This window comes from Emys orbicularis, chromosome 2 (genome assembly GCF_028017835.1).
Source record: "Emys orbicularis isolate rEmyOrb1 chromosome 2, rEmyOrb1.hap1, whole genome shotgun sequence".
NCBI classification, from domain to species: Eukaryota; Metazoa; Chordata; order Testudines; family Emydidae; genus Emys; species Emys orbicularis.
Genome location: NC_088684.1, coordinates 148,600,213 through 148,616,807, shown reverse-complemented (window position 1 = coordinate 148,616,807; position 16,595 = coordinate 148,600,213). Strand labels below are relative to the sequence as shown.

General features: G+C 39.3%; 1 protein-coding gene across 1 annotated transcript in view; it reads right to left on the bottom strand.

The window, feature by feature from the left end:
• Positions 1-245: 245 nt before the first annotated feature.
• The window catches only part of LOC135874675 (cadherin-10), a 111,602-nt gene continuing 95,252 nt past the window's right edge, over positions 246-16,595 (bottom strand). The window contains exons 9-11 of the mRNA XM_065399575.1: positions 16,180-16,288; positions 13,046-13,297; positions 246-739 (exon numbers count right to left, since the gene is read on the bottom strand). Coding sequence (XP_065255647.1) covers positions 246-739; positions 13,046-13,297; positions 16,180-16,288 — 855 coding nt within the window. The remainder of the gene's footprint in view (positions 740-13,045; positions 13,298-16,179; positions 16,289-16,595) is intronic.

Here is a 16,595-nt window from a genome sequence, read left to right as displayed (position 1 = left end):
TGAAAGTACTTTTACTTACTAAAATGGACAACACTGAATTTCCATAGCTTTGGCTCTTGGAAGGTGATTAAATAAAACGCTGTATATATTCCGTGACATCCTACTAGAAATAATGAATGACAATGAACAAATTAGAAAGAAAACCATTGTGCTGAGTGGCAGGAAAATTTTCCTGAATGTTAAATATTGTTGAGTGGAGAAGGTGTCTGTAAAATTACTTCCTCTCAAATGGACCCTATTGGAGGTTAAGAAGTGTCTTTGTCACTTTCTCCTCCACCATACATTTCAGCTAGCTTATTAAACCGAGGGCCCCATTCTCTGAGGTAATCGTAGTTTTGGTCTCCTTCAGTAGTACCTGACTCTAAGGAACTCAAGGATTCAGCTATAGAATCATTTCCTTCGTAGGCGTAGGTTGCAAGTGAATCATATGGTGGTGCAGAGGGATCAATATCATGCTCCTTTAGCCTTTGGTTAATGAAATCTCGGACATCTGTATTATTTGGTGCTGAAGGAGTCCTCCGTGGTATAAATAATGTTTCAGGAATAATATCTCGTCGAAGCTTCTTATCTTCAATAGCTGCAGGATTTCTCAGTGTGCCAATATCAAAGGCTTGAGTGTCTTCCTCTCCACCACCTTCATCATTATAACTCACAATGTTGTCTCTGATGTCCTCTTTAGACAGGATCAGAGGCTCTTTCTTTCGCTGCCTCTTCAGAGCAGCAAATAGCACCACTATAACTTAAAAAAAAAAACAGAAGAGCAGATAGATAAACTAAAGATCTCAATTTAACAATTTCTCAGTGGCAAGCCCAGCAGACACAATAGCTTTACTTTACCTAAGTTTTACCAACTAAGCTTAAGAGTCCCTGAAACAGCAATGACTCCATCCTGTTTTTTGATCACCTTACCATGTATCGTGTAAAACTTCTCTTGTGCTTAAGACAGGATGCACTCAGAATAAGATCTTTTCTGTATCTTTGAATAGGAACATTGGTTTGGTCTGAAAATGGCCAGGTCTACCTTGATGGTGAGGGAGACTATTTTTGCAAGTTTCAAGCAGACTGCTCAAACTGTGCTTGATTTGCAGTTAATTAAATATTACTTTGAAAAATCATAAAATTCAATCTTGGTATCCTTCCACTCCAAACAGCTTCTTTCTGATCACTTTATGTAAAGTTAAACATTTGTGAACTGGTGCACAGGAATCTACTTGACAATAATATAGCATCAAAATACTGCTGACTGATGTCTCTATTGTAATGGTGATTTTGTGTGAGAAATAGTGTGTTTCTGTTTTATGGCTGGATGCAGTTAGAGAGAACATAGGTATCACTTTTTATTGTTTGTAGTGAACACATATTCTTTTAGTATAAGAAAGAGGAACTCCTTCTAATGAACCTGGAATTTAAATTACCTTGTTTCTATCTCCCTTACGAAAACACACTCACTTGAACACATATTATACTATATAAATATGAAGTATAATTGTTTCAATTAAGCTATAATGTTTTAATTTAGAAGACATTTCACTTTGTTTCCAAAGATACTGATTACTTTTTAGCGTGGCTTAATAATTTTTATGAATAATAGGCATTCAGCCCATTTTTGGTTTGCCAATAATTTGTGAACGGAGCTTGATTTTTTTATGAGTGTATTTGGCAGGTATTCACAAAATAGCTTAGATGAATAATGTTCAGTCTATAGTGGTTTCCACCAGGTTTGCCAACTGTTTATTATAAATAGTGTTGTTTGGTCATTTAAATTATACAACATTACCTCAGTATTTGAACTTAACTACTAACAAAGACAAATAGTTTGTTTGTTTTTTTTAAACAAATCTATTCATGTTAAATTTATAATTAAACTTTCAGGAAATGTCAACATTTTTACATAGAAAAAAAACTCATAGTGAGATGAACATTTGGGGCCTAATCCAAAATCCATTGAAACCAATTAATTCTATCATCTAATATAGATTCATAGATTTTAGGACTGGAAGGGACCTCGAGAGGTCATCGAGTCCAATCCCCTGCCCTCATGGCAGGACCAAATACTGTCTAGACCATCCCTGATAGACAGATATGAAAACGATTAACCTCAGTGAGCTTTTGCTCAGACTCTTAGTCACCAAGGTATTTGTGAATCAACCAGTTTTAATGGATACAAGCAATATGACTGCAGTCAACTCATAAATGGGATTTCCTAGGGACTAGGAAATTTGATGAAACCTCTTGACCCAAACTGCACTATTCATACTTTAGTTGACTACAGGCTTGTGTGTATGAAACACTGAGCCACCTAATAAGTAAAGCTGGTTCAATTACTTTTTTTTTTCAATCAGAAAGTGTGTCTTCCTCTAATGCTATTTTTTTTTTCTGCAGGAAAAATGCTATTTTTGACAGAAAAATTAAATTTTCTGATTGGAAAAAATAAGTTATTTTGAATCAGCATTTCAAAATAAAATGATTTTTTTTCTTTTTATTTTTAGAAAACAAAATATATTTATTCCATTTTGATTTGGGTATTTTCAGGGTTTTTCCCTCCCTCTTTTCCACTGGAAAAACAGGCTGGTGGAAATCACTCTCTAAATATTTGCAGTTGGAAAAACACTTTATTTCATTTTTAACTTTAATGCTTTCATGAACTGGAAGTGCATAGAAGAGCTACACACATACCTGTTCTGATATTAACTTTAATACCAGCATAAAGTGTGCTGGCTTCCCACCTTCTTTTCAAGTGATGGGAAATAATGGAGAAAGAAATCTAACAATACTCAATTATTTTTGTTTTCAAAAACTGAACCTCTGGAAATTATTTCAAAATGTCTTGTAGAAAACAGACACTTAAATGGGAAAATTTACCCCCTGGGATAACAATGCCATTTCCCCACTAAAGATTAGAATCCTAATTCTAAAAGATAAGCACCTTCTGTGATGTGTGCTGAGAAATTACAGTTGTATGACTGCCACTTGAGTAAAACTAGCAGGATTTGAACCCATGTGTGACACTTCCAGACTAGGTGCTAGCTCATGCCAAAGCACCAGGTCAATTCAGTTTTGTATTAGTATAGATCAAAGTGATTGTATAAGAGTGTATTTGGTGTTTAAACTGCATTAAAACAAGTGGGATGTTACCTGCATTGTTTTCACTTATCTGTATACCATTATAATGTACTAGCAAATATTTTACATGATGTATACCCCTGTAACTAAATAACCCATCAACCAAGGAAGAAGTCTTGTCAATGCAAATGAAGAATTTTAACAGAAAAGTGTTAATTTCAAAGCAAGTGGTCACTGTGTGTTATAACCCCTTGGAGAATAACATGAGGGGGAAAGGAGTCCAGGAGAGCTGGCTGTATTTTAAAGAATCCTTATTGAAGTTGCAGGAAAAAAACATCCCGATGTGTAGAAAGAATAGTAAATATGGCAGGCGACCAGCTTGGCTTAACAGTGAAATCCTTGCTGATCTTAAACGCAAAAAAGAAGCTTACAAGAAGTGGAAGATTGGACAAATGACCAGGGAGGAGTATAAAAATATTGCTCAGGCATGCAGGAGTGAAATCAGGAAGGCCAAATAACACTTGGAGTTGCAGCTAGCAAGAGATGTTAAGAGTAACAAGAAAGGTTTCTTCAGGTATGTTAGCAACAAGAAGAAAGTCAAGGAAAGTGTGGGCCCCTTACTGAATGAGATAGGCAACCTAGTGACAGAGGATGTGGAAAAAGCTAATGTACTCAATGCTTTTTTTTGCCTCTGTCTTCACAAACAAGGTCAGCTCCCAGACTGCTGCACTGGGCAGCACAGCATGGGGAGGAGGTGACCAGCCATCTGTGGAGAAAGAAGTGGTTCAGGACTATTGAGAAAAACTGGACGAGCACAAGTCCAAGGGGCCGGATGCACTGCATCTGAGGGTGCTAAAGGAGTTGGCGGATGTGATTGCAGAGCCATTGGCCATTATCTTTGAAAATTCATGGTGATCGGGGGAGGTCCCGGATGACAGGAAAAAGGCTAATGTAGTGCCCATCTTTAAAAAGGGGAAGAAGGAGGATCCGGGGGACTACAGGCCAGTCAGTCTCACTTCTGTCCCAGGAAAAATCATGGAGCAGGTCCTCAAGGAATCAATTTTGAAGCACTTAGAGGAGAGGCAAGTGTTCAGGAACAGTCAGCATGGATTCACCAAGGGCAAGTCATGCCTGACTAACCTAATTGCCTTCTATGAGGAGATAACTGGCTCTGTGGATGAGGGGAAATCTGTGGACATGTTATTCGTTGACTTTAGCAAAGCTTTTGATACGGTCTCCCACAGTATTCTTGCCAGCAAGTTAAAGAAGCATGGGCTGGCTGAATGGACTATAAGGTGGACAGAAAGCTGGCTAGATCATCGAGCTCAATGGGTAGTGATCAATGGCTCCATGTCTAGTTGGCAGCCAGTATCAAGCGGAGTGCCCCGAGGGTCGGTCCTGGGGCTGGTTTTGTTCAATAGCTTCATTAATGGTCTGGAGGATGGTGTGGATTGCACCCTCAGCAAGTTTTCAGATGACACTAAACTGGGAGGAGTGGCAGATACACTGGAGGGTAGGGATAGGATACAGAGGGACCTAGACAAATTAGAGGATTGGGCCAAAAGAAATCTGATGAGGTTCAACAAGGACAAGTGCAGAGTCCTGCACTTTGTACGGAAGAATCCCATGCACTGTTACAGATTAGGGACCGAATGGCTAGGAAGCAGTTCAGCAGAAAAGGACCTAGGGGTTACAGTGGACGAGAAGCTGGATATGGGTCAACAGTGTGCCCTTGTTGCCAAGAAGGCTAACGGCATTTTGGGCTGTATAAGTAGGGTCATTGCCAGCAGATGGAGGGACGTGATCATTCCCCTCTATTCGGCATTGGTGAGGCCTCATCTAGAGTACTGTGTCCAGTTTTGGGCCCCACACTACAAGAAGGATGTGGAAAAATTGGAAAGAGTCCAGCGGAGGGCAACAAAAATGATTAGGGGGCTGGAGCACATGACTTATGAGGAGAGGCTGAGGGAACTGGGATTGTTTAGTCTGCAGAAGAGAAGAATGAGGGGGGATTTGATAGCTGCTTTCAACTACCTGAAAGGGGGTTCCAAAGAAGATGGAGCTCGGCTGTTCTCAATGGTACCAGATGACAGAACAAGGAGTAATGGGTCTCAAGTTGCAGTGGGGGCGGTTTAGGTTGGATATTAGGAAAAACTTTTTCACTAGGAGGGTGGTGAAGCACTGGAATGGGTTACCTAGGGAGGTGGTGGAATCTCCTTCCTTAGAGGTTTTTAAGGTCAGGCTTGACAAAGCCCTGGCTGGGATGATTTAGTTGGGGATTAGGTCCTGCTTTGAGCAGGGGGTTGGACTAGATGACCTCCTGAGGTCCCTTCCAACCCTGATATTCTATGATTCTATGATCAGAGATCAAAGACTCAAAATGCATTCCTCACTCTGTCATCAAAGGAAAAGCCTACGTAGGTAGTGACCGTGTCATCTTGTTTTCTGTGAGAAGAAGTTACAAGTATAGATTTAAGGAAAGATCTCTGGACTGTTTGAATTCTTACAGGAAGTATGCCAGATGGAAAGTGGAGATCCCCAGAGATAATCTGGGTACCCTGAAAAGACTTTTGGGACATTAGCAGTTTATTACATCACTGCCACCATTTGGAATTACAAACTGTGACTCACTTATACATATATTTTACCTGCTTTAACCTCTTAACTCTCTCTTCTTTTGGTTAGTTTACTATAGAATTGACTACCAGTGTTATCTTTGATGAAAAATCTAGAGTACCAATTGATCTGGAGTAAGTGACTGGTCTCTCGGGACTGGGAGCAACCTGATGTGATTTTGTTTGTGACCTTATATCATAAAGTCCAGTTTGTATGGGTGGCAAGATAGACTGGAGAGTCTGTCTGTGACTCCATGGTAAGACTGGTATAGTGATCCAGGAGTTCACCTTTGATAATGGTTTGGTGAAATCTAATTATAGAACACACCACCAGCTTGGGGTGTCTGCCCTGAGATAGGCACTCACAGTTGTGAGCCACTCCAGACAGCACAACACCATGCACATATGCAATTTGCATGGCCATACTGCAGAGAATCCCAAACTACAATTCATTAATGGTTTCTTTGTGTCAACTTTGAAATAAGGTCATATCAGTAAGCATGTTTGTTTACTGATGTAGTCCTATGAATAACGTTGAAATAAGGTCCTATTAATTTCTCTCAGGATCAGGTTTAGTGCTGCAAGTAACAGTATTTCTGACTCTAAACTCTAACAGCTTTTGTGATGTGCCACACAAACTTACACCTATGTCAAACAAAAATATGATACCAATAAATAAAGAACAACTCTAGCAACATAATATAAAGCCTTATTGAAATGTTAAGTAAAGAATCAAGTATTTAAAATTATTTCCTTGATTATCATACAGACTAAAATCATCAATTGTCTTCCTGACCATTGCTGCCATGGGGGGACCGGACTAGTTCCTTCCCTCCTGCCCCTCTTCAGCAATACTTAGCAGGGATGCTGGCCCTAGACACCAATTTGAATCTTAAAACCAGTCTGTAAATTTAAAGCTATGCTAATGCACCCATCAGCGTGAAACTAAATTTAGTGAACAACTTGCGACAGCTGCTCTTTTCATAGGTCCTGGACTGCAACCCATGCACTACATCTTAACTAATCTACTTTTCTCTCCTCACCAGCAGATTGTTAAAGACCCTGGAAAGTCAGGTTACCCACCCTAAGACCTGAGTGTAGGTGGCTTGTGTTCCTTACAAATGAGAGGCTCTTCTCTGAAAAGTGACTCTAAAATGACATCATGTGATTGCGAGCTTGCCATCTCCCATGACAGCAGTTTCAAATAAAGCATCTTTTTATTTATAAAGAGCTTTAAAAAACAAACATCACCAGCAATAACAAAAACCTGCTAGACCTGGAAACTTATCTGTGGCGATGAGGCCTAAGCTGTGTTGTTTTATTCTTACAAATGAACACCCATTACTGCAGCCCATGGTGTCCTCAGTTACACCTATGCAACCCATGTGACTTCAGGGAGTCTGCACAACTGTAATTGATTGGAACATGACAGTGCATTGTTGCTGGTGATGCACAAGGAGGAGTATAATCCAAGTCCTGCTCTCAAACACCTGAAGGTGCTTAAGTAGTAATAAGACTAAACACTTACTTTAGTCAAAATAAGCAGCTCTCACTATGAAGTCAGGGAGCTGATTTGTTGAGTAAAAATTATTTTTCTGAGTTACAACATACATCAGTTTCTGACTCCTGACTAGATACCCATCTGGGGAGGAGTTAGAAATCATAATGAAAACAAATGCAGAGCAGAGAAACTTGCCTTCGTCTTCACAGACAAGGTCAGCTCCTAGACTGCTGCACTGGGCAGCATATTATGGGGAGGAGGTGAGCAGCCCTCAGTGGTGAAAGAACAGGTTAAGGACTATTTAGAAAAGCTGGACATGCACACGTCCGGTCCAGATCTAATGCATCCGAGGGTGATGAGGGAGTTGGCTGATGTGATTGCAGAGCCATTAGCCATTATCTTTGAAAACTCATGGTGATGTCCCAGACGATTGGAAAAAGGCAAATATAGTGCCCATTTTTAAAAAGGGAAGAAGGAGAATCTGGGGAACTACAGACCATTCAGCCTCACCTCAGTCCCTGGAAAAATCATGGAGCGGGTCCTCAAGGAATCCATTTTGAAGCACTTGGAGAAGAAGAAGGTGATCAGGAACAGTCAACATGGATTCACCAAGGGCAAGTCATGCCTGACCAACCTGATGGCATTTTACAATGAGATAACTGGCTCTGTGGATATGGGGAAAGTGGTGGACGTGATATATCTTGACTTTAGGAAAGCTTTTGATACAGTCTCCCACAGTATACTTGCCAGCAAGTTAAAGTGTGGATGGATGAATGGACTATAAGGTGGAGAAAAAGCTGGCTAGATCGTCAGGCTCAACAGGTAGTGATCAATGGCTCGACGTCTAGTTGGCAGCCGGTATCAAGCAGAGTGTCCTAGTGTCCTGGGGATGGTTTTGTTCAATATTTTCATTAATGATCTGGAAGATGGGATGGATTGCACCCTCAGCAAGTTTGCGGATGACACTAAGCTGGGGGGCAGAGGTAGATACGCTGGAGGGTAGGGATAGGGTCCAAAGTGACCTAGACAAATTGGAGGATTAGGCCAAAAGAAATCTGATGAGGTTCAACAAGGACAAGTGCAGAGTCCTGCACTTAGGACAGAAGAATCCCATGCACTGCTAGAGGATCAGGGCCGACTGGCAGTTCTGCAGAAAAGGACCTGGGGATTATGGTGGACGAGAAGCTGGATATATGTCAACAGTATGCCCTTGTTGCCAAGAAGGCTAACGGCATATTGGGCTGCATTAGTAGGATCATTGCCAGCAGATTGAGGGAAGTGATTATTCCCCTCTATTTGGCACTGGTGAGGCCACATCTGGAGTATTGTGTCCAGTTTTGGGCCCCCCACTACAGAAAGGAGGTGGACAAATTGGAGAGAGTCCAGCAGAGGGCAACGGAAATGATTAGGGGGCTCGGGCACATGAGTTATGAGGAAAGGCTGGGAGAACTGGGCTTATTTAGTCTGCAGAAGAGAAGAGTGAGGGGGGTTTCCAAAGAGGATGGAGCTAGGCTGTTCAAAGTGGTGGCAGATGACAGAACAAGGAGCAATGGTCTCAAGTTGCAGTGGGGGAGGTCTAGGTTGGATATTAGGAAAAAACTATTTCACTAGGTGGGTGGTAAAGCACTGGAATGGATTACCTAGGGAGGTGGACTGTTTTTAAGGCCCGGCTTGACAAAGCCCTGGCTGGGATGTTTTAGTTGGGTTTGGTCCTGATTTGAGCAGGGGGTTGGACTAGATGACCACCTGAGGTCCTTTCCAACCCTAATCTTCTATGATTCTATGAAGATAACCACTGAAATTCAGTGTTCTGCCTAATGCAGATCAATTGAGTGGCCAATCATATGCCTACATATAATTAGAAATAGGCTGAACCTGGAAATGTTGTTTATCGCCCTGCAAAAAAGAAATCTAAACATTAACACACATAAGAACAATCTAATGAACCCTTTCTTTTTTTAGAGAAGAAATGGCTACTGTCATATTCAGGAGTGAGTTACATCCTCCAGTCTGTCCATGGGCACTTTTCCCCAGACTGGCTAACTTCACGGCTTGCCCCTCTTTCGACTGGGGCATCCCTATTCCCATCTTTGCAGCCCCTCTCGAATGCACTCCTCAAATGGCAGTGCCCCTCTTTCCAAATGTTTTAACACTACAGGCCCAACTGTGTTTGTTGGCATCTGTAAGAAATTTGTCTTTAATAAGCTGCTAGTGGCATGCCTCCAAAAGTGACTCAAAAAGAGCTTCTTCAACCAAAAAGTAGGGCTGTCAGTTAATCACAGTTAACTCATGCGATTAACTCAAAAAATTAATCACGATTAATTGCACTTTTAAAACAATAGTCTACCAATTGAAATTTATTAAATATTTTTGGATGTTTTCTACATTTTCAAATATATTGATTTCAATTATAACACACAATACAAAGTGTACAGTGCTCACTTTATATTATTATTTTTTATTACAAATATTTCCACTGTAAAAATGATAAAAGAAATTGTATTTTTCAATTCACCTCCTTCAAGTACTGTAGTGCACTTTCACAATAAAGAAATTGCAACTTACAAATGTAGATTTTTTTGTTACATAACTGCACTCAAAAAACCAAAACAATGTAAAACTTTGAACCTACAAGTACACTCAGTCCTACTGCTTGTTCAGCCAATCGCTAAGACAAACAAGTTTGTTTACATTTACCGGACATAATGCTGCCCGCTTCTTATTTACAATGTCACCTGAAAGTGAGAACAGGTGTTTGCATGGCACTTTTGTAGCCAGCATTGCAAGGTATTTATTTGCCAGATATGCTACACATTTGTATGCTCCTTCCTGCTTCGGCCACCATTCCAGAGGACATGCTTTCATGCTGATGACGCTCATTAAAAAAAATGTGTTAATTAAATTTGTGACTGAACTCCTTGGGGGAGAATTATATTTCTCCTGCTCTGTGTTTTACCCGCATTTTGCCATATATTTCATGTTATAGCAGTGTCAGATGATGACCCAGCAAATGTTGTTCATTTTAAGAACACTTTCACTGCAAATTTGACAAAATGCAAAGAAGGTACCAATGTGAGATTTCGAAAGATAGCTACAGCAGTCGACCCAAGGTTTAAGAATCTGAAGTGCTGTCCAAAATCTGAGAGGGGCAAGGTGTGGAACATGCTTTCAGAAGCCTTAAAAGAGCAACACTCTGATGCGGAAACTGCAGAACCGAACCACCAAAAAAGAAAATCAACCTTCTGCTAGAGGCATCTGACTCAGATGATGAAAATGAATTTGCGTTGGTCCGCACTGCTTTGGATTGTTATCGAGCAGAACCCGTCATTGGCACGGACGCATGTCCTCTGTAATGGTGGTTGAAGCATGAAGGGACACATGAATCTTTAGTGCATCTGGCACGTAAATATCTTGCGACACCAGCTACAACAGTGCCATGCAAACACCTGTTGTCTCTTTTTCAGGTGACATTCTAAACAAGAGGCAGCATTATCTCCTGCAAATGTAAACAAACTTGTTTGTCTGAGCGATTGGTTGAACAAGTTGGACTGAGTGGACTTGTAGGTTCTAAAGTTTTACATTGTTTTATACTTGGGTGAAGTTTTTTTTAACATAATTCTACATTTGTAAGTTCAATGATACAAATGATGTTGTGCAATCTCTTTAATAGGTGAATTGAAAAATACTACTACTTTTGTTTTTTACTATGCAAATATTTGTAATAAAAAATAATAACATAAAGTGAGCACTGTACACTTTGTATTCTGTGTGGTAATTGAAATCAATATATTTGAAAATGTAGAAAACATCCAAAATATTTAAATAAATTGTATTCTATTCTTTAACAGTGCCATTAATCACGATTAATTTTTTTAATCGCTTGACAGCCCTAAAAAAAATTATTGCCTATTCAATAAAAGATACATAACTAGCAAGGAGAAGGGTTTAAACAAGTGTGTGTATACATCTTTGTCACCTAAACTTTACTCTTTCCTTGGCAGTTTCCACTTAGCCCAGCTGCCTCCATCTCTGAGATGGGAGAGAGAGACTGCCCTGCAGTTTTCTCTTAACCTTTTAGCCTAATTGGAGCCAGATAGATTTCCCAATGAATAGCTTCCCCTGCTCTTTCCTTAAGGACCTTGGTATTCTTTCTGGTGGTAACTTATCTTTGTCATTGTTTTGTTTTCCTCTTAACAGCCTTGTTTGATTTAATTCCATATAGTCAGGCAGGATAATATCAAGTAGATAAACTGAGGTGCATCTGATATTAATATAAAATAATAGACAACTCCCTCCTCCTTCACAGCTAGTTACATCAATTCACCAAATTGGCTTCTGAAAAAATATTTCAACATTATATTGGGCAATTTTGCATAAGACAAACCCCTGTGGTGATCTTGTATGTTCCTAAAAAATACCTGTCCTTTATTATTACTAAGGCATCAGCTGAGCTTCTTTTTTCCATTTGTAACATAATTACCCTGATAAATCAAACTATCGTAAGATATTTCTACTTTCAGACTAAGGTTTCTAGTTTTCCAAAATTCGTTCACTCCCCTATACTCCACAGGAGACATAAAAGTTCAAATTTAAAATTTAGGACATTTAGGTTTCCGAAAACACTGCAATATCACTACAAAGAATAATTTACTCTTCAGTTCATAAGACACAAAATTATGGTGTGACTCAATGTTAAAGACACATTAAATCAGGTTTCTCCTATGGCCCAGTAAAGGATCACTTGAACTAAAGCTCACTATATAAGAAAGGGAAAGACTTATGAAATGCATGATAGAAGATAACATTAAATGTAATTTTCTTATTTGAGGACTAAAAGTCTGTACAAACAAATTCCATGTACGGCATGATAGCAGGGGATCAGGCTCTAACCTATTGCACTGAACTGAATCAGTGAAAGTTACTCTGGATTTACCAGTGTTAAGGGCAAAATTTGGCCCTTTACAGAATATTCCCTGAGCTTTTTTTCATGTGCATGAGAGAACTAAAAAGAGGTACATCTATTATCAATACAACAAACCAGACACGTATTTTAATATTTGAAATGTTAGCATCATAAGCATATTAAGTATTTTGAGGCATTCCAAGGCAAAGTAAATAAAGTTTACATAAAATAACATTGGTCATGGGCCAGGCTTTTTGTGTGTGTTCTCATGGAACACACACTGAAATTGTCACCTTTACTTCATCCCTTTGGAAATAAAGTACTTGAGGAGTGTCCTGGCCTCCATTTAGTTCTCACATGATCTACTGGTTTCAGGGGGTAAACTCCACCAGTTCATAGAGAAAGGAAAGCTTCCCTAAGAAGGGTGAATCACTACGTGAACTTAAGATGAAAAATATTGATCAGTTTGCTTGGCTCTCACAACCATTTCTAGTACATTTCCTATTAGAAAGTGGTATAGATAATGGTTTCACATGCGTAAAGGGGTAAAAGTATCTCAAATTATTTATCTGCTTAAAAGTACATTTTACAATTCTCTGCCAGTAAATGCCAAAAACTGAAGTCCCAGTTCAATGATTTGACTTTGCTATGTAGTTTAACCCTCTTAGCTATGTTTAAGGGAACAACTTCACTGTAAGTATATAGGTACTGCCATTTGCATACTGAAATTTGTTGAAACAATTTAACAACCTGAGATTTTTCATTCTTAGTCACCTAGATGTTTTACTACATCTGAGTTCATCATAGCATAAACTGTTTCCACTGTATTACAGTAGTTTTGAATCTTGTATCACAAAACACAATCACTAATATTTCAAAACTACGTAGCTTGCAATTGGTCAGGCCTCTATATCTCTGAAGTATTAGTTCATTTGGGAAAAGATGCATTTTTCTATAACTTACCTAGAAGTATAATGATGCAGAGAAGAATAGCAATTAGAGCACCAGTGCTCAGGCCAGCAGGAAGGAGCAAGGCCTCAGCATTACAGGACTGCATGTTACCACGGTTGTCGCAGGTGCACACTCGAATTGTCAGAGTGCCAGTGCTACTCTGGATTGGGTAGTCATTGTCCGATATCACCACTGGCAGGAAATAGGTGCTTATTTCATGTCTACTGAAGCCATTTCTTCTCGTCAAAATTCTGGCAGTGTTATCTATATCAGTTAAAAATATTTTTATATATTACTAATGTGTAATATATAACTATAAAATTCATAGTATATATAATATACACAAACATTTTTTATCAGAGTTTTTGGTTCACTATGTTATTTTGGAAAGTGTGCTTCCTTAACATCTGAAATCAGGCTTTTTTCTACTGGCATTTCAACTTGACCAAAAGGCTGCTTTGCCTCTCTCTTCCCCTCAACATGCTGTTGCCCAATGCATTGTATTCCTCAGTATCTCAAGCTGAAATGTGATTGGAAGAGTGATTAACACAGGCATTCAGAAGATCAAAATGCAATACTGTATTCCTAAGCAGTTTAGACATGAGAATGTACTCCAGATACTGTATATGTGCCAAGTAGTACAGTCTTATCATGCTGTTATTAATCTGTAGTGTAAACAGTAGCATTAAATGCTGTGCAAATAGCCTCCCTGCAAGTCAGAGATGCCAGGAGGGCTGCTGCTCTTTCTACTAATACAGGACAAAAATACAAAAACAAGAAATAAGGGCAAATGTTTCCTCTTTGATCAGAATTGTCAGTCTCTGCTAGATAAGCATTATCTGTACTGCCAGCTGACTTCCCGTTGAAGTTAATGAGTGAAACCCATCTACAAAAAGTGTAGACTATCATTAGAAATGGATAAGATATATTTTCTTAGAGCCCATCCTCTGCATAGGCCGGTTCTATTCCCCAGGATATATCCTCTATTAAAATATTGCACTTGGTTTGAGCTAGAAGGCTGAGAGAAGTGAAGAACATTCTATTGTATGCATTCTAGAATGTTCCTTTACAGCTCCTCCCATCTGATGTCACCCTGGTTTCAGATCTTTTTATGCTGGCTGATTTCATAATTCTAACAGAAGCCAAACAGACTATGGATGAGTGCTCATGTCCCATTTCCCCAACAAAAGACACACTCCTAAAAGCTTTTCCTGGCAACAGTCAGAAAAACAAAAAGACAAATGAACAAAAAGAAACCCAAAGTGGCTATCTACTTGGAGTCATCAGCCTCATTCAGCTTTACAAAGGAGCAAAGACAGAAGACTAAGAAGCGAGTCCCTTTGGTCAAGCTTCCTCTGCTCCCATTCTCCCCTCATTGCACTCCCTCCTCAAAAAATCAGGCATTAGCTTAGCCTCTGCTATACACTGCCTCTGACCCACAACCCAGACTAATTTGATGTTTTATTTAGATCCTGTTCTTGTCATGTTATTCTCTGTTGCTCCCCCTTCACCAGTTGTTACAGACTCTCCATTGTTTGTACATGGGCAGAGGAACTTTTCTCAGTGGTGGTGCAGGGGGGTGGAGGAGGCTGTGGAGGCTTACTAAGCCTAGAACGATTTTTCTTTTCTTTTGAGTCTAGGATTCTGTGAGTTTAAACTAAAGATGACTAGGTGAATTAAGATTATATAAAGTGAAATCTTCTGCAGGTCGAGGACAGCTGACAATCTTCTGGGGACAGTAGGCATTTACCTACCTCCAAACTATCTTCTGAGTTGAGACTCTACCATTTCCCATTTATGGCTTACCTATACATAGCATACGCTAATTCATTTATTTCCAGATAAGGGGCTTAATGATGAGAACAGATCAATGCCATTTGGTTTTGAATGTGCATGGATGAAGTAAACCTTCAATGATTACAGGCCTGTATCCTTTATATAACTTCAGTGAATTTATATTTTGGTTATGGTGTACTAAATGTATCTGTAGACTGCATGTAGTGGTTATATCCATGTCACAGAGAGCATTTATCATGACCCTTCAACTTCCTCATCTACTCCCCACTAATCCATTGCTACTGGGACTACTTAAACATTCCAGACGCCTGAGCAGCGTCATACAGTTTAAGGTCCAATGTCCTGTGACCCAAGGGACACACAATTTGATACTATCAAAATGGAGAAGATTCCTAACTACCCAAAAAGGGAATATGCTGTTCCTTGCCTTAGAAAGACCCCCAGATATCAGGTTTCAGTGCTATTTTCAAAATCACCTAGTGGATTTAGACACCCAATTCCCATGAATTCCAATGGCAATTGTGCAGCTAGTCTTCTAGGCCGTTTTAAAAGCCTGAAGTTGTAGCATTCAGACTTCAAAGTCTGATATCTTCAGACCTGTCTCATTGCTCCTTGTGCTCCCATATCTCTTCTAATTAGATTGTAAGCTTCTGGAGGCAGGGTCTGTCTGTACAGAGCCTATCACTGTGGGTCCCTGCTCTATGATTGGGGTTGCTAAGCACCACCATCTTCTAGAGGTAAAACCAAATGTTGTGTCCCCATTTGGGAAACTGTTTTAATAATATAAATACATAAGAGCTGATGAAGACTCAGCAGTCTTGATTCACAGTCTGAACTTCTTTCTAGTTTTAGATACAGTGTGACTCTCCTGATGGTTCCTTGAGGTTCAGTTTGTAACAATCCTCAAACCAAAAGATGACAAAATCACCATGTTTTAAAAACATATAAAGCCATCAAATGCAACTGAAATCTTGATCCAGATTTACTTCAACATAAGCTTACATTTTGGGTTTGTAAAATATTTAAAGCTTTACTCTTCTTTTAAAATAAAGGAAATTATTTCCATCAGATTGTTGATACCCAATTTTCCATCATATATCCCAAAAGTGTTGCCATGGGCAAGAAGAAAGGGTCATAAGCACAGTAAGGTTATAGGCAACTCCACAGTAGTAACATTAATTTTGTCTGCTATCTGTATGAGGTTCAGTGGCCTGTGAAGGCCCAGTCCTTTCTTCCAGTTAACAGGTCTTAGCTTTTGCAAACACAAGTTCAAATGTTTCAGAAAAATACCTGTAATGTGTTAGGAATGAAAGCTAAATCTTATACCATGGGCAAGCTCTGTATTTTACCTTCATTATCTTGAACAGTAAAGTTTGGGTTAACAGCAGCTAAACTGAAGAAAAATTTTTGTCCTCCAAGGGGGTCATCTTTGTCTACTGCACTTATGGTCTGTATTAGCTGCAGACAAGGAAAATCAAAAATAAGCAGGCATTGTGATACAGTTATCTGGTTACTTCAAGGAACAGTGCCAGTTTAAAAAAAAATCGATATTTATAAAACAAACTATGGTATAAATAATACCATCTAATATGATAACTGATCAAATGTACCTTTCATCATATATGCTGCTTCTTTTCCTGATGAAGTGCAAAAAACAAAGTAGTAAGTAACCTAGCTCATTGGTCCAGAGTTTGGATTCCAAACACTGCAAAGCAAAGTTTAAACCCAGTATTTATAAAATCAAAACAACCACCTCCCCATAATA